Below are 23,191 nucleotides of genomic sequence, written 5' to 3' on the forward strand. Positions count from 1 at the left end.
TTCCCCCAGTGGTGCTGGGGATTGAACCCAGCACTCTACCAACTGAGCTATATCCCCGGCCCTCAATAGTACATCTTTAATCCCAGCTACTTGGGAGGCCGAAATAGGACTCCAAGCTCAAGGACAGCCTGGGAAACTTTGGGACTGTTTTGAAACAAAATGATGAAAAGATGAAACTCAGTGATAAAGAACCTCTGGGTTCAATTTCAGTACCACAAAAAAACAAAACAAAAAAACCCTTGAAACATTGCTCCCAATTGAGATGTATTAAACATAATACATATTGAATTTCCAAAGTATGAAAAGAATTCTCATTACTGTTTTTTGTATTTTTCATGTTGTACTAATTAATCTTTTAACTGTTCATATTTGGCTAACATGAAAAAACATTGGAATAAAATATTTTATGGGGCAGTGCTGCCAAAAATGACAGGTTTCTCTCGTTCACTATGGGTAAGCCAGTTCCTATAGGATAGGGAACTTTTTTTTTAATCCACACTGACTTATGCAGTCATTAATATTTAATATTGGCCGTAAACATTTTCCCCCCTAAAGAGCTGGGTATAAAACTCAGGGCCTTGCACATGCTAAGTGAGTGTTCACCCACTGAAGTGTGCTCATAGTCTAGCTATGAACAGATTTGACAAGATAGCATTTACCCGAAAGATGTATTTAGAATGATTCCAAAAAAAGATCCATGTAGTCATTTACTAAAAAACAAAAACAAAGAAAAATATTTCTCACAGAATTATTGGGCTGAGAGCCCATATGAAAATACTCAGAAAAATCTTAAAGATAATGAGTATAGGGCTAGAAGTATAGCTCAGTGGTGAGCCTATGGTTAGCATGCAAACCGAGTTCAATCCCAGTGCCAAAAATTTAATATAAGGGTGTCTTATTCCTATATAAGCAGTCTTTCTTGTTGTACTGGACTATCTGATACACTGTGAAGTTTCCCCAAAAAATTTAATTTCCTGGGCTGGGGAGATAGCTCAGTTGGTAGAGTGCCTGCCTCACAAGCACAAGGCCCTGGGTTCAATATCCCCAGCACCGCAAAAAAAAAAAAAAAAAAGCTTCCTAAGGAAGTCAAAATAGTATTACTTTGTTGTAATGAAAGTGAATTAACTAAGTGCTTTCCCTTCATCCCCAGATTTATGTCCTGTTCAATTTAGTGACAAAGTTGTTCTCTAATATTTTAGATCAGTTTATGCTGGAAAAAAGACTTCAAAGGGATAATGAGCAAAGGGCATACAAATGACTTGTTATAAGGCACTTTATTAAAATAAAAGTGCTTACATCCCTTTAATGCATTATTCTATTTCCTGAATAACATGGAATATTTAACAAATACTGTACACCAATTTTTGTCCCTTATAGTAGGAAAAAACAGTATTTTAATAAATTTGTTTGCTACTCTTCCTTTTACATTTTTTTTTTTTTTGCTCACCATGGTATTGCCTATAGCATATAGTTAATTATTATTATTTTTTTATAAAAAGGAATTTCTAGCCAGTGTTTTCTAATAGCAATTGCAAAATGCTACAGAAACCATAAACTCAAACAAGAATACCAGGTAACTTAAATTAACACCAGTTTTGAGAAAACCATTTTTATTATCATCACCACCCAGCTTATTTGCTGGATTATGTACCAAATGGTCAGATCTTCTAAAGAACATCTACATAACATTTCTTTCATGTTTCAAGAGATGAAAATAACTGTACAAGGTTAAGTACAAAAGTACACAAGACAGTGGACACGAAAAAAATCTACGTATGAGATTTTATCCCACCTGCAGCTTTAATATATTTTTGAAAAGTAGAATTCATGAACTAAAAAATATTGTCTTTCTATAGTCCTGTCAAGTTTAATGGAAGTGGGTTTAACCTGATTACAACACTAACACCAGTATCACTGATCTGATATTTACAAAAATCGTATTTTTCAATAAATTAAAGTCAATGCAACACCCATGCAAGCTAGAATGCTAGCTGTTTGGTGAACAAGGACCTGACATCAGAACAAGAAGTCTATAAAGTCCCAAACATTAAAAGTGTGATCTTTTTCAAACTGCATCCATTCCTCGCATTGAAGATGTGAAACCCAAACCCATTCCTCTTTGTGTGTGGGTCTGTGATCTTGCCATTTCATACTGAGCATCTAGATTTCTAAATACTTCTTCCTGTTGCTTCAAAGTCTTGTAACTCTCTTCATCAACAGAGCTACATCCAGCTTCATCTTCACTCTAAACAGCAGATATAAAATATCAAAATGCATTTTGATGGGAATAAGAGGTGATTCTCCCACTTAACAGGATTGTTAACTTGTATTTTCAAAATATATTTTTTGACCTCATCTGGCTTCCATCAGTTCATTAACCACCCATAAAGTGCAAGGCAATATTCTTTGTAAACATAAGACTATGATGGGAATCCAACAAAAATTAAACTTTCTATTAGCATGGTGATTAAAAAAAAAAAAAGCAAGCATAAAATGGGGTTGGGTATGGCTCAGTGGTAGAGTGGCCCTCAGAGTTCAGTCCCCAGTACCACAAAAACAAAACAAGCATCAAAATGTATGTTTGACAGTGTATAAATACTACAGAAAGGTAAAGTAGAAAGTAGGGCTAGGAGTACTGCAGGGGTGGCAGTGCTTGCTAGCTTTTGAAAGGGTGGTAGGGAAGTACAATACAAAGCTAATAATCTCAATTTTCTTTCTATAACTTAAAGGGCTGGGGGCTGGGGATGGCTCAGTTTGTAAGGTGCTTGCCTTCCATGCTCAAGGCCCTGGGTTCAATCCCCAGCACCACAAAACAAAAAACAAAAAACGATAAAGGGCTGGGGTTGTGGCTCAGTGGTACAGTACCACTTGTTTAGCATGTGTGATGCACTGAGTTTGAGTCTCAGTACCACATATAAATAAAAAATAAAGGTCCATCAACAACTAAAAAAATTAATAATAAAAAAAAGATAAAGATAAGCTTTTTTGAAACTTTAAAAATCAAAGGTCCCACTGATCAGAATGAAAATAAATTAAGTCCTATCTTACATGGTTAACTGTCACTAAATCAATTCTATTTTCCAAGCAAATTATTTAATTCCTCTAAAAAAGTCCACTTTTTTAGGTAACAGTGGTGAAATAGTTTTTAGTTTTAAAGTTGACAACTAACATTACTATGAAAAGAAGTTAATGTGAATCTCTTTTTGTAGTTGTAGATGAATAGAATGCCTTTATTTTATTTGTTTATTTTTTGTGGTGCTGAGGATTGAACCCAGTGCCTCACATGTGCAAGGCAAACACTCTGCCACTGAGCTACAGTCCTAGCCCTAATGTGAATCTTAGTAAGAAGTATAACTCACCTTAATACCCATTAATTTCCTGAATTTGACGTTTTGGTCCTTGTTTCCAAAATTTAATTTCTCCCATATTTCAGCAGACTGGGATTTGTCCTGGTAAGAAACACTACATTTTAGAATATGTAAAATATAAACACCTTTTATTAGGATATTAACTCTCTCCACAACATAATTTTAAAAGACTAACATTTACGGCTTTCTATTAATGGAATCTATAATTAAGATTTATCTTATGAAGTAATGAAGCAAAGGAATATAACAAAATAACTCATTACACATATATTTTTTGTACTAAGGACTGAACCCTAGGCATTTTGCTGCTGAACTATTGTTACAGGCATGTGTCATTGTGTTTGGTAATATAACTTTAATGAAATACCTAAACCAAGTAGCATTTCTTTTCCTTTTATAAATGTTATGGTAGTAATTCATTCTCTTTGAAAGCTTTTAAATTCAATCATTCATGTTTTCTATTTCAAATAATTACTGCAAATTGGACTATTGCAAACAGGCTCTCAGAAGACACGAGAAGCTCAAACTTGTATTTTCTAATACAAATTTGGTTCTCTAAGCAACTGCTCATTAGGGATAAAGGGTTGGGGGGCAGCTTACCCCTTCCTTTTTGCCTTGCCAAAGCATCTTCCTTTTTTTCTCTTGTTCAGCAAATTTCATTGGATTCACAGCTGCTGGGTTATAGTAGCTAGGTACAGCTATTCCAGTCTCAGCCAAGGCTTTAGCCTGCAGGGCTGCCATTTGAGCTGCCATAGCTATCTGAGGAGTTACTTGTGTTCCTGAAGCCAACAGGGCAGCAACATTGAGAACAGAACCACCAGTGGCTGCAGCTGCTGAAGAGGATATAAGTATGGGTTTTTAAAGACACAAACTTCATAATTTATATCAGCACATAATTTACATAAAAAAACCTTTCAATCTGTAAAAAACAGCAGGGTTATTTCCAACAAATACAAGGAGAAGTTTACCTTTTAAAACATTATCTTTCAGTATGCTCATCAATGGACACACTTCTGTACATCCCTAATATGTAGCTAAACATATTTCTCAGAGGATGGAAAGAAACAGGAAGAAGGTATGATTTCAATGGAAATTAACTACAGTATTCACAGCTATAATTTAAAAATGTATGGTTATACTTTTGTAAGTATTTTTACAGCTATCTCATTTGAAACAAATAACAAACACAAAGCAGGTATTAAACATATTGAAATGACAATAAGGCCACATCCTAAAAAAGTTATATACCAGGTGTGGTAATTCCACTGTGATAGTGTCAGTTTTTTTCTAAACAGAAAGACACTTCTAATCACCCATTTTTGCCAGTCCAGAGTATATAGCCTTGAAAAGTTCTTAAAATACTAACATTGCAGGAATCAATTATGATAGTCTTATTACAATTATTTTATTAGAAACAAAACGGCAGTACATAAAATTTTGGAATATTTAAAAAAGGTTGAGTTTACCAGGAATGTCAAAATGATAAAAAAAATCTTCTAGACTCAATTTCATAGACATAAACAGTAAATCGGATAAACTTTGCTCACAGGCAACTTTTATGTCGAGTAAAAGATAATACATATTTCATATAAGTTAAAAATCACATTCCCAAACTCTTAATAAATTAAAAGGTATTTGTAAGGCTACATGAGTAAGATTAGTCATTATTCACTTTTAAGATTATCTACATGGACCAAATACATATGCCTAAAGGGACTGGGTATGTAATGTACTGGCAGAGTTAATGCCTAGCATGCAATGAAATACTGTTCAAGCCCAAGAACCACAAAAACCACAACAAACAAACAAACAAACCAAATCCATAAAGAATTTATGAGGTGGGAAAAACACTAAAAATGTTTAGTGTATTGATGGGTGAGAAGGAATCAGAGGTGATTTTTTTCCTATTAATTTTCCGTAGTTTAAAAACTTTATACAAAGAACAAGCCCGTACATCTATAATGAAAGAAAAAATTACCTGCTGCTATTTCTTGTTGTTTTTGTTTTTCAACCATTTCCTTTTCTCGTTGTTCCTGTAATTTCTTTGCCCTTTCCAATCTGTCCAAGACAATTAAACACTCAATATAAAATCAGTATGCACCTTTATACGTGTACAAAGACAAATACTTAGTAAAACTTCAAATTGAGTCAATGATTTAACACCCTCTCTCTTCCTATCCAAAGAACATTTTTATACTCTTCTTTGTTTACGATACAGGGTCTCACTAAGCTGTCCAGGCTGGCCCTGCAACTCCTGGGTGCAACAGATTCTCCTTGCCTTAATTTTCTGAGTAGGTAGGATTACTGGCACATGCCACAATATCATTTATAAACACTTTTGAATCGAATGGCCAAAAACTCGAAGTTTAATATGCAGTTCCAATCCAAAAAATGGTTAAAACTTAAAATCTTCAGTCTTTGACAGGGCTGACAACCAGAGTAAAGATAAAATGCTAGGCTAGAATGCCAATTCAACCATTCTAACAATGCATTTTATATTCAAATACTTTGCTAGTCTTCAAGTAAATAAAAATTTAAAAAGCTCTAAGTAAAAGGGTAAGCAAAACTTGCTATTTATTATAATCTAATAAAACGGGAGGGGGGTAATAGGAAATTAATTTTAACAGCTGAAGAAATTTGTCATTAGCAAAGGCATTGATCATACAAAATACACATTCGTTCCCAAATAAAACTAAAACAAATTCTAATTCACTTAAATTATATGTGTCAAATTTATTTCTTATACAGCAAATGAGTAACATTATCTTCATAATCAATTCCTGAAAGAGAAACCCTTTTTCATCAGGATTCTTCAATTTACCAATACGAAATTAATGCCACCCTCCCTCTTTAATGTGGCATAAAGAGGCATGGATTGGGGAAAAGGTGTTTCTTTGATGGAGATGTAGCTAATAAAAACAGTGCTGGTCCACTGGTTTTCTTTAACAATTGTTGAAATTTATAAAAAAGAAAATTAATTACCTACAATCTTATTCTTTTTTACAGAGCACATATGTTCGAAACAAACAGTAAAAGACTTGATTTTGTCCTTGAAAACAAGAGCTTCTGATTTGGGTTAACAACAAAATGTAAGTCACAGGTAAGAAAAATATTTCCAAAATAATTTTAAAATATGCACTGAAAAACAAAAAATTTACCCGCCTCCCCCTGGCAGTTGACACACTAAAAGTTTCTTAAAAAGATCTCAAGTTTAAGGTAGCCAAGGAATAAAATTGCTATGCTGTCCAGGTTGGCCCTGCAACTCCTGGGCTCATAGAGGATTTCATGTACTTTTGTCATACCTGAAAGACCACTAGAAAGGATTTAACTTCAATAAATCAAAAAATGAAAGTGTAATAGATTTATGGTATACAATAAATTAAGAGTCAAAGTTAGGTCTTAAAAATACTTTGTGTCAGAGTTAATGGACCAATCATCATAAATTAGTTTAAATTTCAGAATAAATCATTTCCTAACGATGTTGACTTTAGTTTCAGAAAGAAAATACAACTACTATTGGTTCCATCATAATGGCCATTGCAGGTCTGGAATTAATGCCATTCACTAAGGTGAATGGAATGAAGAAGGGGTGAGCTCACACCTTTGCTGCTGCTGTTCAGCTGGAGTTTCTGCCAGGCTGGGTTCACAGGGCAGCAGCACATCAGGTTACATTGTGATAACTGTATTTTTATGATGGAAAAAAAAAAAATACAAACTCAATTTCATAAAGAAAAAAATAAAAATAAAAAAAACCAACCCCAAATCCAAAGAACTTAATTTTCTGAATATTTGAAAACCTGAAAACGTGTTTGGAGCTTAATTCACTCCCCTCATTTGAGACAGTTCTTTGGAGTACTGTGCAGATTTCAGTCAGTGTTGCTGTGTGTGGTTCCTCTTCTTTGAAACAGCAGAAAATTAAAAAAAAATTACAATGTTCTCCCTATGTTATGAGGAAATAAATCAGCTTATAACATATGTATTATTTGCCACGTTAAGAAAAACTATTGAAAAAATCGTTTCAAGTAGTTTGTTTTCTTGAGGAAAAAAAATTGCAAGTAAAGGTAAAGCCATCTTTGTTAAATAGTCCTTGAAGATGACATAAGAGTCAAAAAAGTTCAAATTCATACAAATATTTGTCTAAATTTCTTGGAAAAAAATTAATCACGAAGACAAAAATCAAGAATGGCTTCAGACATCTCAACCCTAGCTGCACAAGCACGCAAATGTTTAAGGTGAGATTAAAAAGTAATGCAAAGGTGTCACGGCACCTACTGATTAATTCATCCAAATTATACTGACTTAAAAGAATCATTTTGTCCACACAATTTAGCATTACTTAAATGCAGAAAGGGAAAAACAAATTAAAAACAAAAATCAAAACATACGTACCTCCTAGCTAACGCTTCTTGTGCATCCATTGCTGTATTTCTGCCTCTGAAGGGAGGTGGGCTGGGAGTCCGGCTTAAACTTCTGCTAAATCTTCTTGGTTTTTCAATTCTCTTCTTTCTATCTCTGTAATAAATTCCATTTTACAAGTCTTACAATAATTTTGTTTAAAAAAAAAAAAAAAAAAAAAACAACTGTTTACGTGGTTTAATGGAAGTCAATGATACTCTGGGTTTGGCGCACACCTATAAATCCCAGGGACTTAGAAGGCTGAGGCAGGAGGATCTTGACTTCAAAGTCAGCCCCAGCAACTTAGTGAGGCCCTAAGTAACTCAGTGAAATAAAATATATTAATAAAAGGGCTGGGGATGTGGCTCACTGGTTTAGCACCCATGGGTTCAATCCCTGGTACCAAAAGATAAATAGTAATAATGATAAAGTCAACAAATAATACACCTTCCACAGAGCTCAAGTTTCTTGTTTATATGGCCCAATTTTTTAACCTCCATATTATGGCTGGACACTTTGGAAACTCCTAGGTCATTTCTAGTCTTTTTTCTAGTACTGGTGCTGAAACCAAGTCCTTGCACATGCTAGGAAAGCATTCTACCAGTAAGCCACCCCAGTCCTGTTCATTTTTTGAGACAGGGTCTCAAAGCTTCTAAGGCTGGCCTTGAACTTGTGATCCTCCTGCATCTTTTGAGTAGCCAGGATTACAGGTTGGCATCACTGTGCCCAGCCTTCATCTTTTATTGTAGAGTATACCTAACCATGCTGCCAAGACTAGCCTTGTATTTAATTAATCCACTTTGTAGGTCAGTATGTACCTAACTGCAAACAAAAGGCCAAATATTTGCAGATTTTATTGTATGGAGGATTGAACCCAGGAGCATTATACCTCTGACCTAAATCCACAGCACTGATCCCACCTTATAAATTTTTATTCTGAGCCAGGGTCTATTGCTGAGGCTGCCCTTCATCTTGAAATCCTCCAGCCTCAGTCTCCCAAGTAGCTGGGATTACAGGTGTGTCCCACTGTGCCAGTCCCTAGTATATTAAACTACAATTAATTTGAGGACTTTTTTAGAAAATCAGTTATCACTAAAACAAAAGACTTATCAAAAACCGATTAAAAAATCTATGATTGTCTTGGTTAACTTTGATTAATTATCAATATTAAAGTTCAAATTAGAATACCACAGACAAAAACAACTGAATAAAAACCGATACTGATTTGATAAAGTTCAAACAAGTGGATAAGTAAAAAAATCCAAATATAGGTCTGTCTTTACCTACATTTCAATTTTTCTCCAGCAATAAATTAAAACCTTACTATTAAAATGAATGTTCTCTGAAGAATACCATTAAAATTTCATCTTGTGATTTTAATGACATTGCCAACTAATGATCCTTCCCCTTCCCCTGTGCCCATGTACTGGGAACTGAACCCAAGGCTCTCCCACTGAGCTACATCCCATCCCTTTCACTGCTCTAAGCACTTAGTATGATTTTGGAATTCTTGGGCAAATTACTTACCCTCTGTAACCTGAACGAACTTAACTCACAACTGTTTTTGAGAATTGTATCAGCTAATTAGAAGAGCATCACTAGGATACAGCCTGCGGTAGCCATCCAACAAATTCTATGTTCAAATCAAATTTTAATAGGATTATAAGATTATTCATACCTGCACATCAGATATACACTGATCTCATGAGACTTAAAATGAAAAGCATTTAGATGTGGGTTTTCTCGTGGTGCTAGGCATCAAACCCAGGGCCTTGCATGCACCATATATCCCAGGCCCTCGATTTTTTATTGTTGAGGTAATAAGTAGAACAATACTACCTTAATGTGTAATAAAACTGATTCACTATTTTAATATTCTTGGGTTAACGAACACACCCTATGAGATGCCTATTAGATTTTATTCAGATGAGTACCTACCGACTTCTACTCCGTGTCCTACTCCTGCTTCTAGTCCTATGCCTGTGTCTTGATCTTGAGCGGGAACGAGATCTGATCCGCCGTTTTCTTTCTCTGCTTCTGGACCGTGACTTCTTCCTTTCTCTGCTTCTAGATCGTGACTTCTTCCGCTCCCTACTCCTGGATCGAGACTTCTTCCGCTCCCTGCTTCTACTACGATGGCGCCTGAAATTCAAGTGTACACACTTGAGAATTATGTCTTTTCAATTTCACATACTATAAATGTTACCTGTGATAATGCAATTAAGACAGGCAATGAACTTATTCGTAGAAAGGGTCACTGAGGTTTTTGAAGGAATTATAACCTTCGTTATTGTATTTTGAAATGTCACAGAGAATAGAAAAACTAGAACAGTCAAAATGTTCAATGCATCCTACCCCAACTAGATTCTATTTAATAGTTTAAAATCTAAACCGTACCAATGTACAAAGCTTAAAGACCATATTGAAATTCTGACTAGTCTGGTACCACCCACTTACTACCCACAGAAATTTTCAAATGTATTTTACCAACACTGGCTTCTTAAAACCAAAATCCCCACAAACTTCAACCATGACCCATTTCTTTTTTTTTTTTGGGTGCTGGGGATTGAACCCAGGGCCTTGCGCTTGCAAGGCAAGCACTCTACCGACTGAGCTATCTCCCCAGCCCTCTACCATGACCCATTTCTAAAAATTCTTTTTTAGCTATACCACAACAAAAGAAAGAAGAATTTGGAACAAACACCTTCTACATCAATGATGTGAAAGGACTCTTCATTGGTCTCAACTAACTAAATAGTTTAACCATATAATCTTTTCACTGCATAAAAGAAAAATCTGTAAATAACTGAAGGAAATCTATCCATTAATTGAATGTGTTAACCATTTCTCACCCCCTTCATCTTGAACATCGATTGTGGATTATCATAAAACAAAGACTAAAATGATTTAGCTATTAAAGATAGCAAGAAACATCAATTTCCTAATTAATTTTTTTTCTGTGTAACAAGTTAATGAGAAAATTTATGTAACTTAAAGTGCTAAGTCTTAATACCAAAACTACTTACCTTTCACGGGACCTAGATCTTGAGTGACTTCTGCCTCGTGATGATTTTCTTTCTTTGCGTTTGTGTCTGTCCTCACCATTTTCAGAGGAATTTAGTCGCTCTCTTCCTTTATCAGAAGAATGTTCTTTGTCATTATGTTCCTCAGACTTGTGTTTCTTAGAGGATTTATCTTTGGATTCATGTCTTCTTGCCTGTTTTAAGAAGAAGTTGGTTCTTTCAGGAAAATAGTGCAACAAAAAGAGTTAGTATGGGTATCAGTAGACAAGAATGTTGTGATGCAACATTAGTAACCTTAGGAGTGTGTGGCAAATAAAAAATGATCTAGTTTCACATCACCCATATGTTGCAGATTTACTAATTTTTAAAATAAACACACAAAATAGTTTCCTCCCCAAGATATATTCCATATCACAATAAAAACAATGATTTTTGGAACTGAAATAACAAAAACCATTACACCAGATATAGAGGAATCCCTGTTTGTCTTAAAAAAAAAAAAAAAGAAAAGAAAAAAGAAAAAGAAAAACAAAACAAAGCAAAAAAACAAACAAAAAAACCCCCAACCCAGACCATGTCTATATATCAACCTCTAAATCCAGAATACTAAAGTTTGAAGAATAAATAATAAAGACAAAAAGAAATGCAACAAAAAGTGCATTTCAAATGGATAGCTAAGTATAATTAATTTTAGTGAACATTTTGTACGATTTCAAATTAGTTACATGTCTCTTTCGTAGCTATATTGCATGTCACATCATCTCTAAAAAGATAGTTTGATTTTGCTCCCAATATCTTAACTGTGAATCAATAACTTATCTTGCAATATTCCAACAGGTTTAGAGTTCTTTTATATCTCATATACCTATAGTACAAAACACCAAATGTATCCATTTTAATTTTTAAAAACTCAAACTTGGGGTAACATAATTAATCCCTATGTCAACATAACACATTCCCCCCCATATTCTAAAAGATTAAAACCCAAACTTGAACACATATGCATTCAGAGATTCAGATAAATTAACTGTAAAATCAATTCTCACATTTTATCATACAAATACCAAAGTAGGAAGTGCTAAATACTACATTTTCCCACATTAAGATTTATCAAACCCATCTTGTAGTTAAATGTTAAAATTCCAAGCATTTCATTATCACTAAATTTTAAATTTGAAAAGGAACACAGATCCTCTAATTTAACCCTCTTTATGTATAACTAAACTAGTATCTAAAGTGACAAAGCTAAACAATAGTTGAATGGGACCTGGAGACCATATTCTTCTGATGCCCAGGCCACCAGTTCACCAAAATACATTGTTTCCCAAAACAGACCACTGTATATTTCTTTTCACTTGAGATTAACTTTGGTAAAAAAATAAACAAACAAAACGTCACCAATCATTTGGAACATGCATGATGATACATTTGAAAATGATCATAGTGATTTTCTACTTGGCAGAAAAATTAGAGACCTGGAGACATAAGCTTAATTTTAGTTTCATTACCAGTTCTCTATAATATGACCTTAGAAAAGAAAGTTTCCTTGATTTTTGCCACATAGTGGCAGACTGGAAAAGTTTTTAAATGGTTAGACTTCCAAAGGTTTTAGAGTTTATTTCAAACCAGTTTTTAAAACATAACATTACTACTAATTAAAAAAAAAAAAAAAAACATTAAAACCCTTAACTGATTTAAGATATTTAAGGGAAATAGGAGTTTGAATGACTAATAGTTACCTTATCATGAAGTAGGCTTATTATTTTGCTATCTGAGTCTGCAGCGTCTTCAGTTCAGTCTCTTCGCGCATTAGCACGCTGAGTATGATTTATTATAGAAATGTTATCATGTGAGCTAAACAAAATAGTCATTTTCACAAAAACTCTCCTAAATTAAAAATTAACAGAGCTTCCATTAGGGGAAGAGGTGAAGTCCCTGCCCATATTTTTAGGAGTCCCTTGCCCAGCCCCCACTGGACTCTTCTCCCTTTCTTGCCACTACATCTGCTCTTCCTTGTTGGCTCACTCCTTGTCTTCTCAGGTGGGCAAGTTAACTCCTTTGAAATATAGCTGCTGCCTTTGTTTATTCTCAAGTTTTGTTGTCACTGCCACCATTTCAGCTGTCCCTTACACCTATATTTCAAAATTCAATACTATCAGAGAAATCCACTAAGTCTTACTAAAGAAAAGAGAACTCTTGTTACCTTCCACGGAGAAAAAGTAGCCCACAGATATCTAGGGTATTGCTACTTAAAGATGACTGCTATTTAAAAATCCTGAGCAGCTGTCAGGCTAAGGAGACTCGGGACCTCAGATTAATGGAAGCTCTGTGTGACAGACCTAAAAAAACCAATTATATTCTTCATATGAAATTTTTATTGTGAATATGTTCACAATATAATAAAATTAAGTTTTTGAAGGCACTTTTCATATAAACAACTATCTTCTTGAAAAACGATGAATCCAAATCATGCTTATTTTATAACCCAAATAACCTTTTAAATTTCAAGTTTGGGTACTTACCTTAACAATGTCATATAGTCACACAAAACATTTCTACCAGATACTTTACAAGTATTTTAAGGTACCTATTCACTACAAAGTGTTAATTACCTCTTTGCTTCTGCTCCGGCTCCTGTGTTTTCTTCCTTCATTATCTATGAACAAACAATAATTCAACATAAACAAAGATACAGAAACATTTCATCTTAAACCCAAATTCCAATGCAGTATGAAAAACAATTTCCATTTCATTTGACTAACAACAGATTCTACCTGTTCTTCCAATAACTATGCCTTTTATGGTAAGAAAATTATTCTAATATCATATGCAAATTAAGAAAAAAATCAGACAATCTGAATAAAAAAATTAAGCCAAGAGTACAAACATTGTCTTTCAGTCACAAATAGTTTTATTTTACAGAGTTGGTGATCAAACCCAGGGCCCAACATAAGCTAGGTTAGTGCTCTACCACTGAACTACATTCCCAGTTCTTCCTTTATTGAGATCAAGTCTTACTTAGTTGCTGAGACTGGCCTAGAACTTGATTCTCCTGAGAGAATTAGTCTTCTGAGTAGTCATGATTACAGATGTGTACCACCATACCCATTTTCAGTCACAAATTCTTAACATTCTAACAAAATGGTGACTAGTTCACCTTGTTTTGTAGTTCATAGCGAATTTATGAAGTAAACAAGAAAACAAAACTGAAAGATACAAAAGAAAATAAACAGGGTGGATTATATTTGGTATGTTACTTAAGTAGTAACATAATTATTCGAAAATAATTATGTAGAGGAAAGGGATGGAGGGAGGGAGTGGAGGGAAAGGAGAAATACTAGGAAATGATACTGGTCAGATCATATTGTTATATTGTGTACATGTACAAATATGTAACACAAATCCCATTATGTACAATTATAATCCACCAATAAAAATGTGGGAAAACAAAAGAAAATGGTTATGAGAGCTCAGTGATAGAGCACTTGTCTAGCACGTGTAAGACACTGGGTTCGATTCTCAGCACTGCATATACATAAATGAATAAAATAAAGGTCCATGAACATCTAAAAAAATTCAAAAAAATGGTTATGATAACACGTTACAAATATAAAGACAAAAATAACATTTTGTAGATGATTATCTTTGAACAAAAGGGATAAATGGGTAATGTTTGCGTCTTACAGTCTCCAGCCCTTCCTCCTTTTTTAAAGACAGTGTTTTGCTACCAAGCAGCTTGACGGCTTCAAACTTCCTACCTCACTCTGATTACAGACATGCCACCACGCCACCACGCCACCACGACCAGCTCAGGTCTTACAACTTTTTTAAACTCAGGACTATTCTCTCACTTAACCTCTTCCTTCAGTAGTAACAATAAATTTCTTTATCTTCTGAAGTGCTGGCCAGCATTATACTATTGAGTTAATACTTCAACACTGACTTTTTCCAAATAGCAAATGCTATCTCTTATTTCGTCTTCATAGAAAAATTAACGAATATAGAACATTTGTAAACATTAAACATCTTGCTTCAGAAATATTTTAACGCAGGTCTAGAGGTAGTTCGGTGGTAGACTTTGCCCATCACAGACAATGCCCTCAGTTCCATTCTCTGTACTGCAAAAACAAACCCAGAAACATTCAAACTCAAATAATATGTTTATTTTGCCTGATGCAGTGGCATGAACCTGCAATCCCAATAGTTTAGGAGATTTAGGAGGAGACCCTAAACTTAAGGAGACCCTGTCTCAAAATAAAAAAAAAATAAAAAGGGCTGGGGATGTGGTTCAGGGGTTAACCGTACCTGGGTTTAATCCCTGGTATAAACAAATAAAACAAGAAAATACTTATTTTGCCAATTTTGGCAGGATGAATTTTAAACACTTGAGATTCTGTGATCCAAATTTAAACATTTTTGCCTTTGCATAGTTACCAAAACATTTGTATTTCTCACAACTGAAAAACTGTCAAGAAAATAAAATACTTTCATTATCCATTTTCAATTAGAAAAGCATTTATTTATTTATTCTACCAAAAAATTTATGTCTTACCTGACTTTCGTTTTCTTTCTCTTGACCTTGATCGTGATCTTGAATAATGATGTTTTGAGGCTCTAGGAGAAACAGATACATCTGACTGCTCTTTTTTCTTATCTCTATCTGGGGATGTCTTTTCTGGGGCTAGTCCATCTCGTTCTGAATCACTAGCCTAAAAGTTTAAAGAAAATTGAATTAGGTCCTTACTTATTTTCAAAATGTTTCCAACTTCTAAAAGGGGATGAAGGGAGAGTAAAGATAGTCATCCTTGAGTTTTACCAAAAGTAAAAAAGTGTAAATCAGAAAAACTTACTTCCAAGTAGCTCAATACATAAAGAAACTCAACTAAATGACCTGGACCAAAGACAAACATATATATATATTTTAGTCTCATTTACCTCTAGTTTCTAATCAGCACCACCATCATTATTATTTTTCTGTGAACCCAGGGCCTGGCACAGGCTAGATGAGAACTACTCTAAGACTGAGCTGTATCTTCAGACTGCTAATAATTATTTTTATATCTTTTAAAACAGAAAGGATAAGGGTGCTAAGTATTTCCAATAAACATACAAGCAGAGGAATTACAATCCCTTTAATATGTGTGAACACATTTAGTTGACTTTACCAATACCCACAATTGCATAGATTATATTAAATTAGCATAATAAATTAATATAGTCTTTATGGTGAGCTATTAAAAGTTTTCTTTTGAGCTATTGAAGTTTAAAGAGACTCAAGACTTTAAGATCTTAAAACAGAATAGAGAATACTTCTAGAATATCATAAAACAAACAAAATTAACTTACCTGAGAAAACCCATTCTTAATTTCATTAACCCCCTTTAATGAAAATAGCCCCTTGGCACAGAGTTGCAGCAAAATGTGGCCTGCCTCTCCTCTGTGCTCCAGGCTTTGGTAACATTTGTTTTTGCTTTAAAGCATTTTGTAAGTAATTACAGCAATATAAATCTTAATTTTTGTTGTGCGGAGATGGAACTAGGCATGAACTATTCCACTAAGCTACATATCCAGTCCTTACAATATAAACTTTAAAATTAAAACAACAATCGACCATACACATTTTTCAGAACCTGATTTTTCTGAAGGGCGAATTCATCTATGTATCAGTTTTCTAGTTTACAAAAGGCAATTATCTTACTCCTAACAGTATTTAGCACATAATCAATCCATGTTTGAGGAAGAAATGAATTTATTAGTTTCCCATTAAAATTGTTTGTTTCTGCTGAACTGTATGATCAAGATTACAAATAATGAGTGTCATTAAGAAATCAATTCAAGTTGGAGTCATAGGAAAAAGCTTCAAGAACACCAAATTCTGAATGCTCCTTTGAAAGAGTTTTTGAAAAAAAGGAGTGGAAGCAGATCCAGTTTTATGTGCAAAGTGTATAGTGATGAGATATCTGAATAAATAAGGTAATATGAAAATAGTCAATACAGGGAGTTGATGGCTTAGGAGAAGTTTAGCAAACTACTGTCCTATTTCTATATACCTCTTAAACCAAGAATGATTTTCATATTTTGTTAAAAACAAGCAAGTAAACAATGTGACACATCACCCACAGAGCCAAAAATATTTACCATATGGCCCCTTAAAGAAGTTGGACCAACTTCTCACTTAGGACTTCAGAAGAAATCTGGATTGGGTAATAGGGAATCACTACAGTATTCAGCAGGAAAAATCACAATAATGCAACTTCTTCAAGATAAGACCAGAAAATGAGTATGGGATAAAATGAGATGTGAAAAGTTGCATTATTTCAACCTGTATCCATTAAGGGTCAAAATTGTCAAAACAATGCTACACTTCAGCAATAAAAAGACAAATTAGGAGCTGTGACTGTGGCTCAGAGCACTTGCCTAGCATGGTGAGGCACTGGGTTCAATCCTTAGCACCACATAAAAATAAATAAGATAAAGGTACTGTGTCCATCTACAACTAAAAATTCTTTAAAAGATTTAGTTTAACTGAAACAAATTATGTATTAAGCCTCTAAATGATACTCCACCTCTCTTTGCTACCTCTACTATTAATAAATAATGCTGTATCACACAATAGGGATGACGGTGAATCAAAACACTGAACATTTTTGCTCATCATTATGCACAAGGACTATTTCAGATTAATCTAATAAATGTTAAGTACCTGTACAGATTTTACTTAGCAAAACAAATGCATTTTAAACCTGAACTACTAAGCACATCTCCTTCACTTTTGCAGATAACCAAGATGAGAACTGAAAATAACTTTTTTCTGGGGGATTGAGGGGGAGGTAGTGGTACTAGGAACTGAACCCAGGGGAGCTACATCCCCAATCCTTTTTTTTGAGAGCCAAATTGCTAAGAATCTAAAGTGCCGAGTTGCTGGGATTACAAACATGCACCATCACACGTGAAAACAACTTTTATAATGGAAAAGACAGCACTTAGCCCAATCAGTATGATTTTCCAGCCAATAATTATTTACATATACGGAAGCTGACGATGGGGAAACTACCCCGTGACACATGACAGTAACTTAAATAGCCATCTGCATTTGTAAACATACTACAGAAAAACCAAACATTATACCGTCACTAAAAAAATAGGAAAGGTGGCCACAGCACATGCCAAGTTTTGAGAATATTTTATAGTAGCATAATAAAGGCATTCAGAAAAACTAAAATCAACTGAATATTAAAATTACTCTGATGATTTCTAAGCTTTATTTCAATTCAAAAGTCTGTACATGAATACTGATTGCAGCCACTGCCCTGGTGCAGGCCTATGATTCCAGGTCCTTTGGAGGTTGAGGCAAGCTGGAGGCCAGCCTAGGCAATTTAGGGAAGCCCTGTTTCAAAACAAAAAATAAAATGGCTGGAGATGTACGTCACAGGTAGGGTCCTTTCCTAGGATACACCAGGCCCTGGGTTAAAGCCCAATACCATAACCCCCCCCAACTACTTCCTTTATCATTGACTCTATCAGAAACACCTCTGTTTCCCCACAATTTATGACTCAAAATCCTAACAGTAATTGAAACATAGTAAACAAATCTTTCTCCAGTGCAAAGGTAGCACTGAATTTAATACCAGGCCACTTCTCCAAGGGATTGGCTTTTTGCATGAGGCACTGGAGAAAAAAATGCTTTAAACAATTTTACTTTTTAAAATACCGGAACTCCTACCCCTCACCAAACCAAGACTACCCTTTAAGTAAACCAAGAGGCCCAAAACGCTACCGAATAAAGTACGAATTAGATCAGTTAGTTCACAAACACCTACCAACTCTTAAAATCCATATAAAATTCACTTTAAATTCAATTATATATGCGAGGTGGGGGTGAGGAGAAAACCATCGACCCTAATTCTGAATATTCCAATTAGTAAGAGTAAACTTTAGGCTTGATGGTCCCATTTTCTAAAACAAAAAGATGTAAGCTTTTAGTCAGTAAAAAGGAATGCAAAATGCTCACATTTTCCTTTTAACGGGCTCGCCGTAAACGAAGCGATCGCACATTCATACACTCCCCTGGCAAAGGGCATTTTATGCCCAGGGCAGGCTTACTGTTCCGAACAAGTGATTTACGATCTGCAGTTCTTATTGGGGTCAAGGAAAGGGTCTTAAACTCAGAGAAACAAAGCCATCGACAAGACCTGATCAGCACAGCTCCGAAGCTGAGTCGGGGGAATTTTCGCTCTTTCCCCAAGACCACCCCAGCTCCGGCCCGGGACGGACCACGGCGCAAACGGCGGGCGCAGACGGGAACTGTCCAAGTGCACCGCGCCATGCGAACCAAGGACCCGGTCACCAGAGGCGGCCTCCCAGCACTCCGTCCCCTACACACACCGCCTTTCTGACCCCACGCTTTTCAGAGATGAGTACAAATTTTTCTCTCTTCTCCAGCCGTTTTCCGCGCGGCGAACGCAAATTCTCAAGCTCGAAGAAAACTCAATGGAAACCACCAGGGTGGGTCAGAGACATTTCCGTGGCCCGAAGGGAACGTGGGGCTCGGGAAGAGCTAAGGAAAGTTCTGGAAAAAAGGCACTCCCTGCAGCTCCCCACCCCCACCGACGCCGCCCTCCTTCCCCCTCCCGACCGCGGGCAGCCATGATGGCGGGCGCAGAAGAAGGCCGCGGCGCCATTTTGTCCACACACACGCGCGGGCAACAGTCCTGGAGCCGTTCCCCTTCTCTTTCGAAAGTACAAGAAAAACATCCCTGGCTTTAAACTCCTGAGTTGATACCTACCGCCATAGTCCAGAGTCCCGGCCGCTAAGGCGGCGCCGTCACTTGCCGCTTTCAACAGTACCGGCCGCCCCGAAGCTTCGCCACAGACTAAATCGCTCGCGCGAGAGACCCGGATGGCACAAAGGGGATGAGGCCCCGGCGCGTCGCGCAGCTTTCTGGGAGGAAAAGGGGTGGTGATGAGTATCTATAGCAACGCCTTTCTAGGCGGTGATTGGTTGGTCTTTCGAAGGGGGGCGCATAAGGCCAGTGAAGGGGGCGGGGCCAACAATACACCCTAGAACGCACAGTCGGGAAATAGGAATGAATGCAGTTTAAGGTGGGGCGACTTCCTATTTCGATTCAACAGCAATCTTGGCCTTCTTCGGCCGCCGTACAAGGGGTTGGACTTGCTATTCTCCCCGCCAATTCAAACCCGTGGGATAGAACCTAAAGTGATTAGGGGCGGTTGTCTGAGTCAGGAAGAGGGGCGAAATACTCGTTGTTCCCTTTTAGTTTCTTCAGTTGCAGGTGAGGAGGGGCGGCCGTGCTGCTGTAGGGAGCTTGGGGTGGGGCCAGGTGGAAATAGCCGCGCCTTCAGCTCATTGCAGGGCGTTTCCCCCTCTAGACGTCTGCGGGGGAGAGGTTGGAATTACTTCTTGCTGGCAGAGGAGTCCGAGAGGTTTTATGTGTAGAAACCTAATTGACAGTGTTTCGTATCGCTTATCATCCTCTCTGATGTGTTCTCCACCCTGCAGTCAGAGTGCTCTCAAAAGGACTATGAAGTTATCACTCTTGTGCTTAGGATCCTGCCTCCTTGCGCTGAGGATAATCCCTTCCGGTAGTGGAGATTTCATTTGGCTCCACCTGCCTCTTCACCATCTTCCACTTTTGCCGTGACCCCACAGCTGCCCTAAACTCCTTCCACCCTCCGAACCTTTACACTGTTCCGTGTACCTAAATCTCTGTTCTCTCCGAGCTTGGCATATTTGGCTTCCTGTTATTTAGCTCCCAGCTCAGATGACACCTCTTGCCCTTCCCCCCAACAGGCCCCTTCTTCTTCTTCTTCTTCTTCTTTTTTTTAAGTTGGCAATGGACCTTTATTTTACTTATTTATAAATAAGTTATAAATATTTATTTTATTTATAAAATCATTATGATGAGAATCGAACCCAGTGCCTCTCATATGTTAGGCAAGGGCTCTATCCCTGAACCACAAAAACCTCAGCCCCCAACAGGTCCTTCTTAAGCTACCCTCTCCCCACTTACCTGAACACTCTTAGTAATTATTTACAAGTTTATTTAGTTTTGTCAAGAGCCAGTCTTAACAATTAAAAAGGACACTTGCTAGCTTTACACCATTTACTTTCTTTAGTTGACAGTGGTCTACTATTTATTTCCTGATTTTTCTGTACTTCAACTGTAAATAAATTATGTAGATTAAAAGAATACAGCTTGGGGGCTGGGGATATAGCTCAGTAGAGTGCTTGCCTTGTAAGCATAAGGCCTTGGGTTCATATCCCCAGCACCACAAAAAAAAAAAAAAAAAAAAAGAATACAGCTTGAAGAACTGCTGGAGGTGCAGGAACACTCGATACATGTTAACTATTTTATGTTTTGTTCTTCCCACAAGAATGTAAACGTAATAGTTGGACATGGTGGTGCCTTTCCTGTAATCCTGGCTAGCTACTTGGAAGGCTAAAACAGGAGGATGGCAAGTCTGAGGACAGTGTGGGCAACTGAGCAAGAGCCTGTCTCAAAATAAAAAGGGTTGGGATGTAGCTCACTGGAAGAGCACTTGCCTAGCTTGTGCAGGGCCCTGGGTTTGAAATCCAGCACTATCCCCTCAAAAAGAGAGGAAGAATGTAAACTTAATGTCAAAGACATTCTCTGTTTCATTCAAAACTACATTTGCAGCTCCTAGAAGAGTGCCTGGCAAATAGTAGACGTTCAAAAAACATTTTTTGAATGAGTTATGCAGCCCTGGTAAGTTTATACTATTTTCTGTTTTACATATGTGGGAAACCAAGACCCAAAAAAGTATTCATTCCAACCTACCCCTCCTATGTTAATCTCTTATTTGCCAAATATCAGCCATTACAGCAATTCTCTTTTTTTTTTTTTTTTTTTTTCCCCCCCGTGGTGCTGGGGATCAAACGCAGGGCCTTATGCTTGAGAGGTAAGCACTCTACCAACTGAGCTATCTCCCCAGCCCAGCAATTCTCTTTTTTACTAATCTGTTTTGTTTTAACTTGTTGACATTCTTAGTAAACCCTTTTCCTATTTTTAAAGTCATATGATCTTAAATTCCTAGACCAAAGGTTACTTGCTTCCACTAATAACAAATTAACGAACACTTAAAATTGAGTGTTTGCCATGAACCAAGCCTTGTTCTGTGAATATTTAATACTCAAAAGACAACCAATACATTTCTATTTTGTAGTTTAGAGAATTGGGGAAAAGGAAGATAAGGTACTTGTCCATGAACAACCAGCCAGCCATTGTTAAAAAGCATCAACTTAAAGATTGTTCCTTTCTTGGATTGTACTTCTGTAGATTTCATTTAATATTTATGGTGCTGATGCTCAAATGTGCGGTTTATATATGGTAATCAAGAGCTCTAACCATGGATCTGTATCCCTCACCCATCCTGTAGATTTTAAAACATACTTCTAAGAGTACTTATCAAAAAATTCTGATTATCTGGTTCTTCCCCACCAGTTTTGATGTGGGGACTTTTTCATCTTAATATTCTGTTCCCATTCAGACCACAGATAATATGAATTATATAAATCTTTGCTAATGAGATGGTAAAGTGACTCCCCTAAGGTTTCAAATGTACTCTTTGGTACAATCAAAAAGCCAATATATATTTTTTTCTCTTCTTCCTATCACTTTTTTTTTTTTTTTAAACTGTATAGCAATATTGTGGAAACCTTAATGGACATTTTTAAAAAGTTCATCTGGACTCTTTCCATCCTGTGATATCGTAGATAGTCTGACTTTAGAACCTGCACTCTTTGTTGCTATAGTGATTAAAGGTTTATTTCAAGTGAAAATTTGGTATAATTTCAAGCTGTTATCACACAAAGTATTAATAGTTTTAGATTGCATTGGTAAGATAAGAATTATTGATTTGTGCATATAAACCAATATGATGTTCTCTGCTGATAATCATAATCTATTTCTATTTATCTTATTGGTCCAAATGTCCAAAGTTTTTATGTGTTGTCAGTAGGTTTTGTCTTCTGTTTTTTGAGTAAGGCTTTTCACTTCCCAGGGACCTGGATTCTATGCAACAAGATAATTTGATTTGTAATTTTATGTGTTGTCACAGGAAAGACAGTGCTTCCTGACTCAGTCTCAGAATCATGTGGAATGATATTGAGCTGCTAACAAGTGATGATACAGGAAGTGGATACCTAAGTGTAGGGTCAAGAAGTGAAAATGGAACTGCTTTGTATCAAGTAAATTTGCTTGCAAAGATCTCCTCTGAAAAGGTAAGATTTTGACAATGACTGTTTCACTGACCACTTGTTTTATTTATTTATTTTTTTGGTACTAGGAATTTAGGGATTGAACCCAGAGGCCATTTATCCCTGAGCTACATCCCTAGTCCTTGTTATTTATTTAGTTAAGTATT

General features: G+C 36.2%; 2 protein-coding genes across 6 annotated transcripts in view; one reads left to right on the plus strand and one right to left on the minus strand.

The window, feature by feature from the left end:
* Window positions 1-1,262: 1,262 nt before the first annotated feature.
* Rsrc2 (arginine and serine rich coiled-coil 2) lies at window positions 1,263-19,725 on the minus strand. Of its 5 annotated transcripts, none has more exons than XM_047561847.1 (10): window positions 19,573-19,725; window positions 15,339-15,495; window positions 13,399-13,442; window positions 10,790-10,980; window positions 9,702-9,905; window positions 7,758-7,880; window positions 5,347-5,426; window positions 3,969-4,198; window positions 3,360-3,449; window positions 1,263-2,245 (listed from the first exon to the last, which is right to left on the minus strand). In XM_047561847.1, exons 1-10 carry the CDS (start codon window positions 19,576-19,578, stop codon window positions 2,066-2,068), a joined length of 1,305 nt encoding a protein of 434 aa, XP_047417803.1. In that variant the 5' UTR covers window positions 19,579-19,725; the 3' UTR covers window positions 1,263-2,065. The 5 variants fall into 5 exon arrangements, with proteins under 5 accessions (XP_047417803.1, XP_047417802.1, XP_047417804.1 ...); XM_047561846.1 differs by having other exon boundaries at window positions 3,969-4,201; XM_047561848.1 differs by having other exon boundaries at window positions 3,969-4,201; window positions 10,790-11,002.
* Window positions 19,726-20,290: 565 nt separating this feature from the next.
* Window positions 20,291-23,191, plus strand: part of Kntc1 (kinetochore associated 1) — a 79,518-nt gene continuing 76,617 nt past the window's right edge. The window contains 2 exon segments of the mRNA XM_047562543.1: window positions 20,291-20,389; window positions 22,886-23,048. Coding sequence (XP_047418499.1) covers window positions 22,920-23,048 — 129 coding nt within the window. The 5' untranslated portion in view covers window positions 20,291-20,389; window positions 22,886-22,919.

Source organism: Sciurus carolinensis, chromosome 8, assembly GCF_902686445.1.
Source record: "Sciurus carolinensis chromosome 8, mSciCar1.2, whole genome shotgun sequence".
NCBI classification, from domain to species: domain Eukaryota; kingdom Metazoa; phylum Chordata; class Mammalia; order Rodentia; family Sciuridae; genus Sciurus; species Sciurus carolinensis.

Bases quoted from the DNA above. Each gene is read 5' to 3' on its own strand.
- Rsrc2 (XM_047561846.1), bottom strand. The intron at 9,906-10,789 runs GTAAGTAGTTTT...CTTGAATTTCAG, and splicing joins AGATCTAGGTCCCGTGAAAG to GCGCCATCGTAGTAGAAGCA. The intron at 2,246-3,359 runs GTGAGTTATACT...TCTGCTGTTTAG, and splicing joins GGAAATTAATGGGTATTAAG to AGTGAAGATGAAGCTGGATG.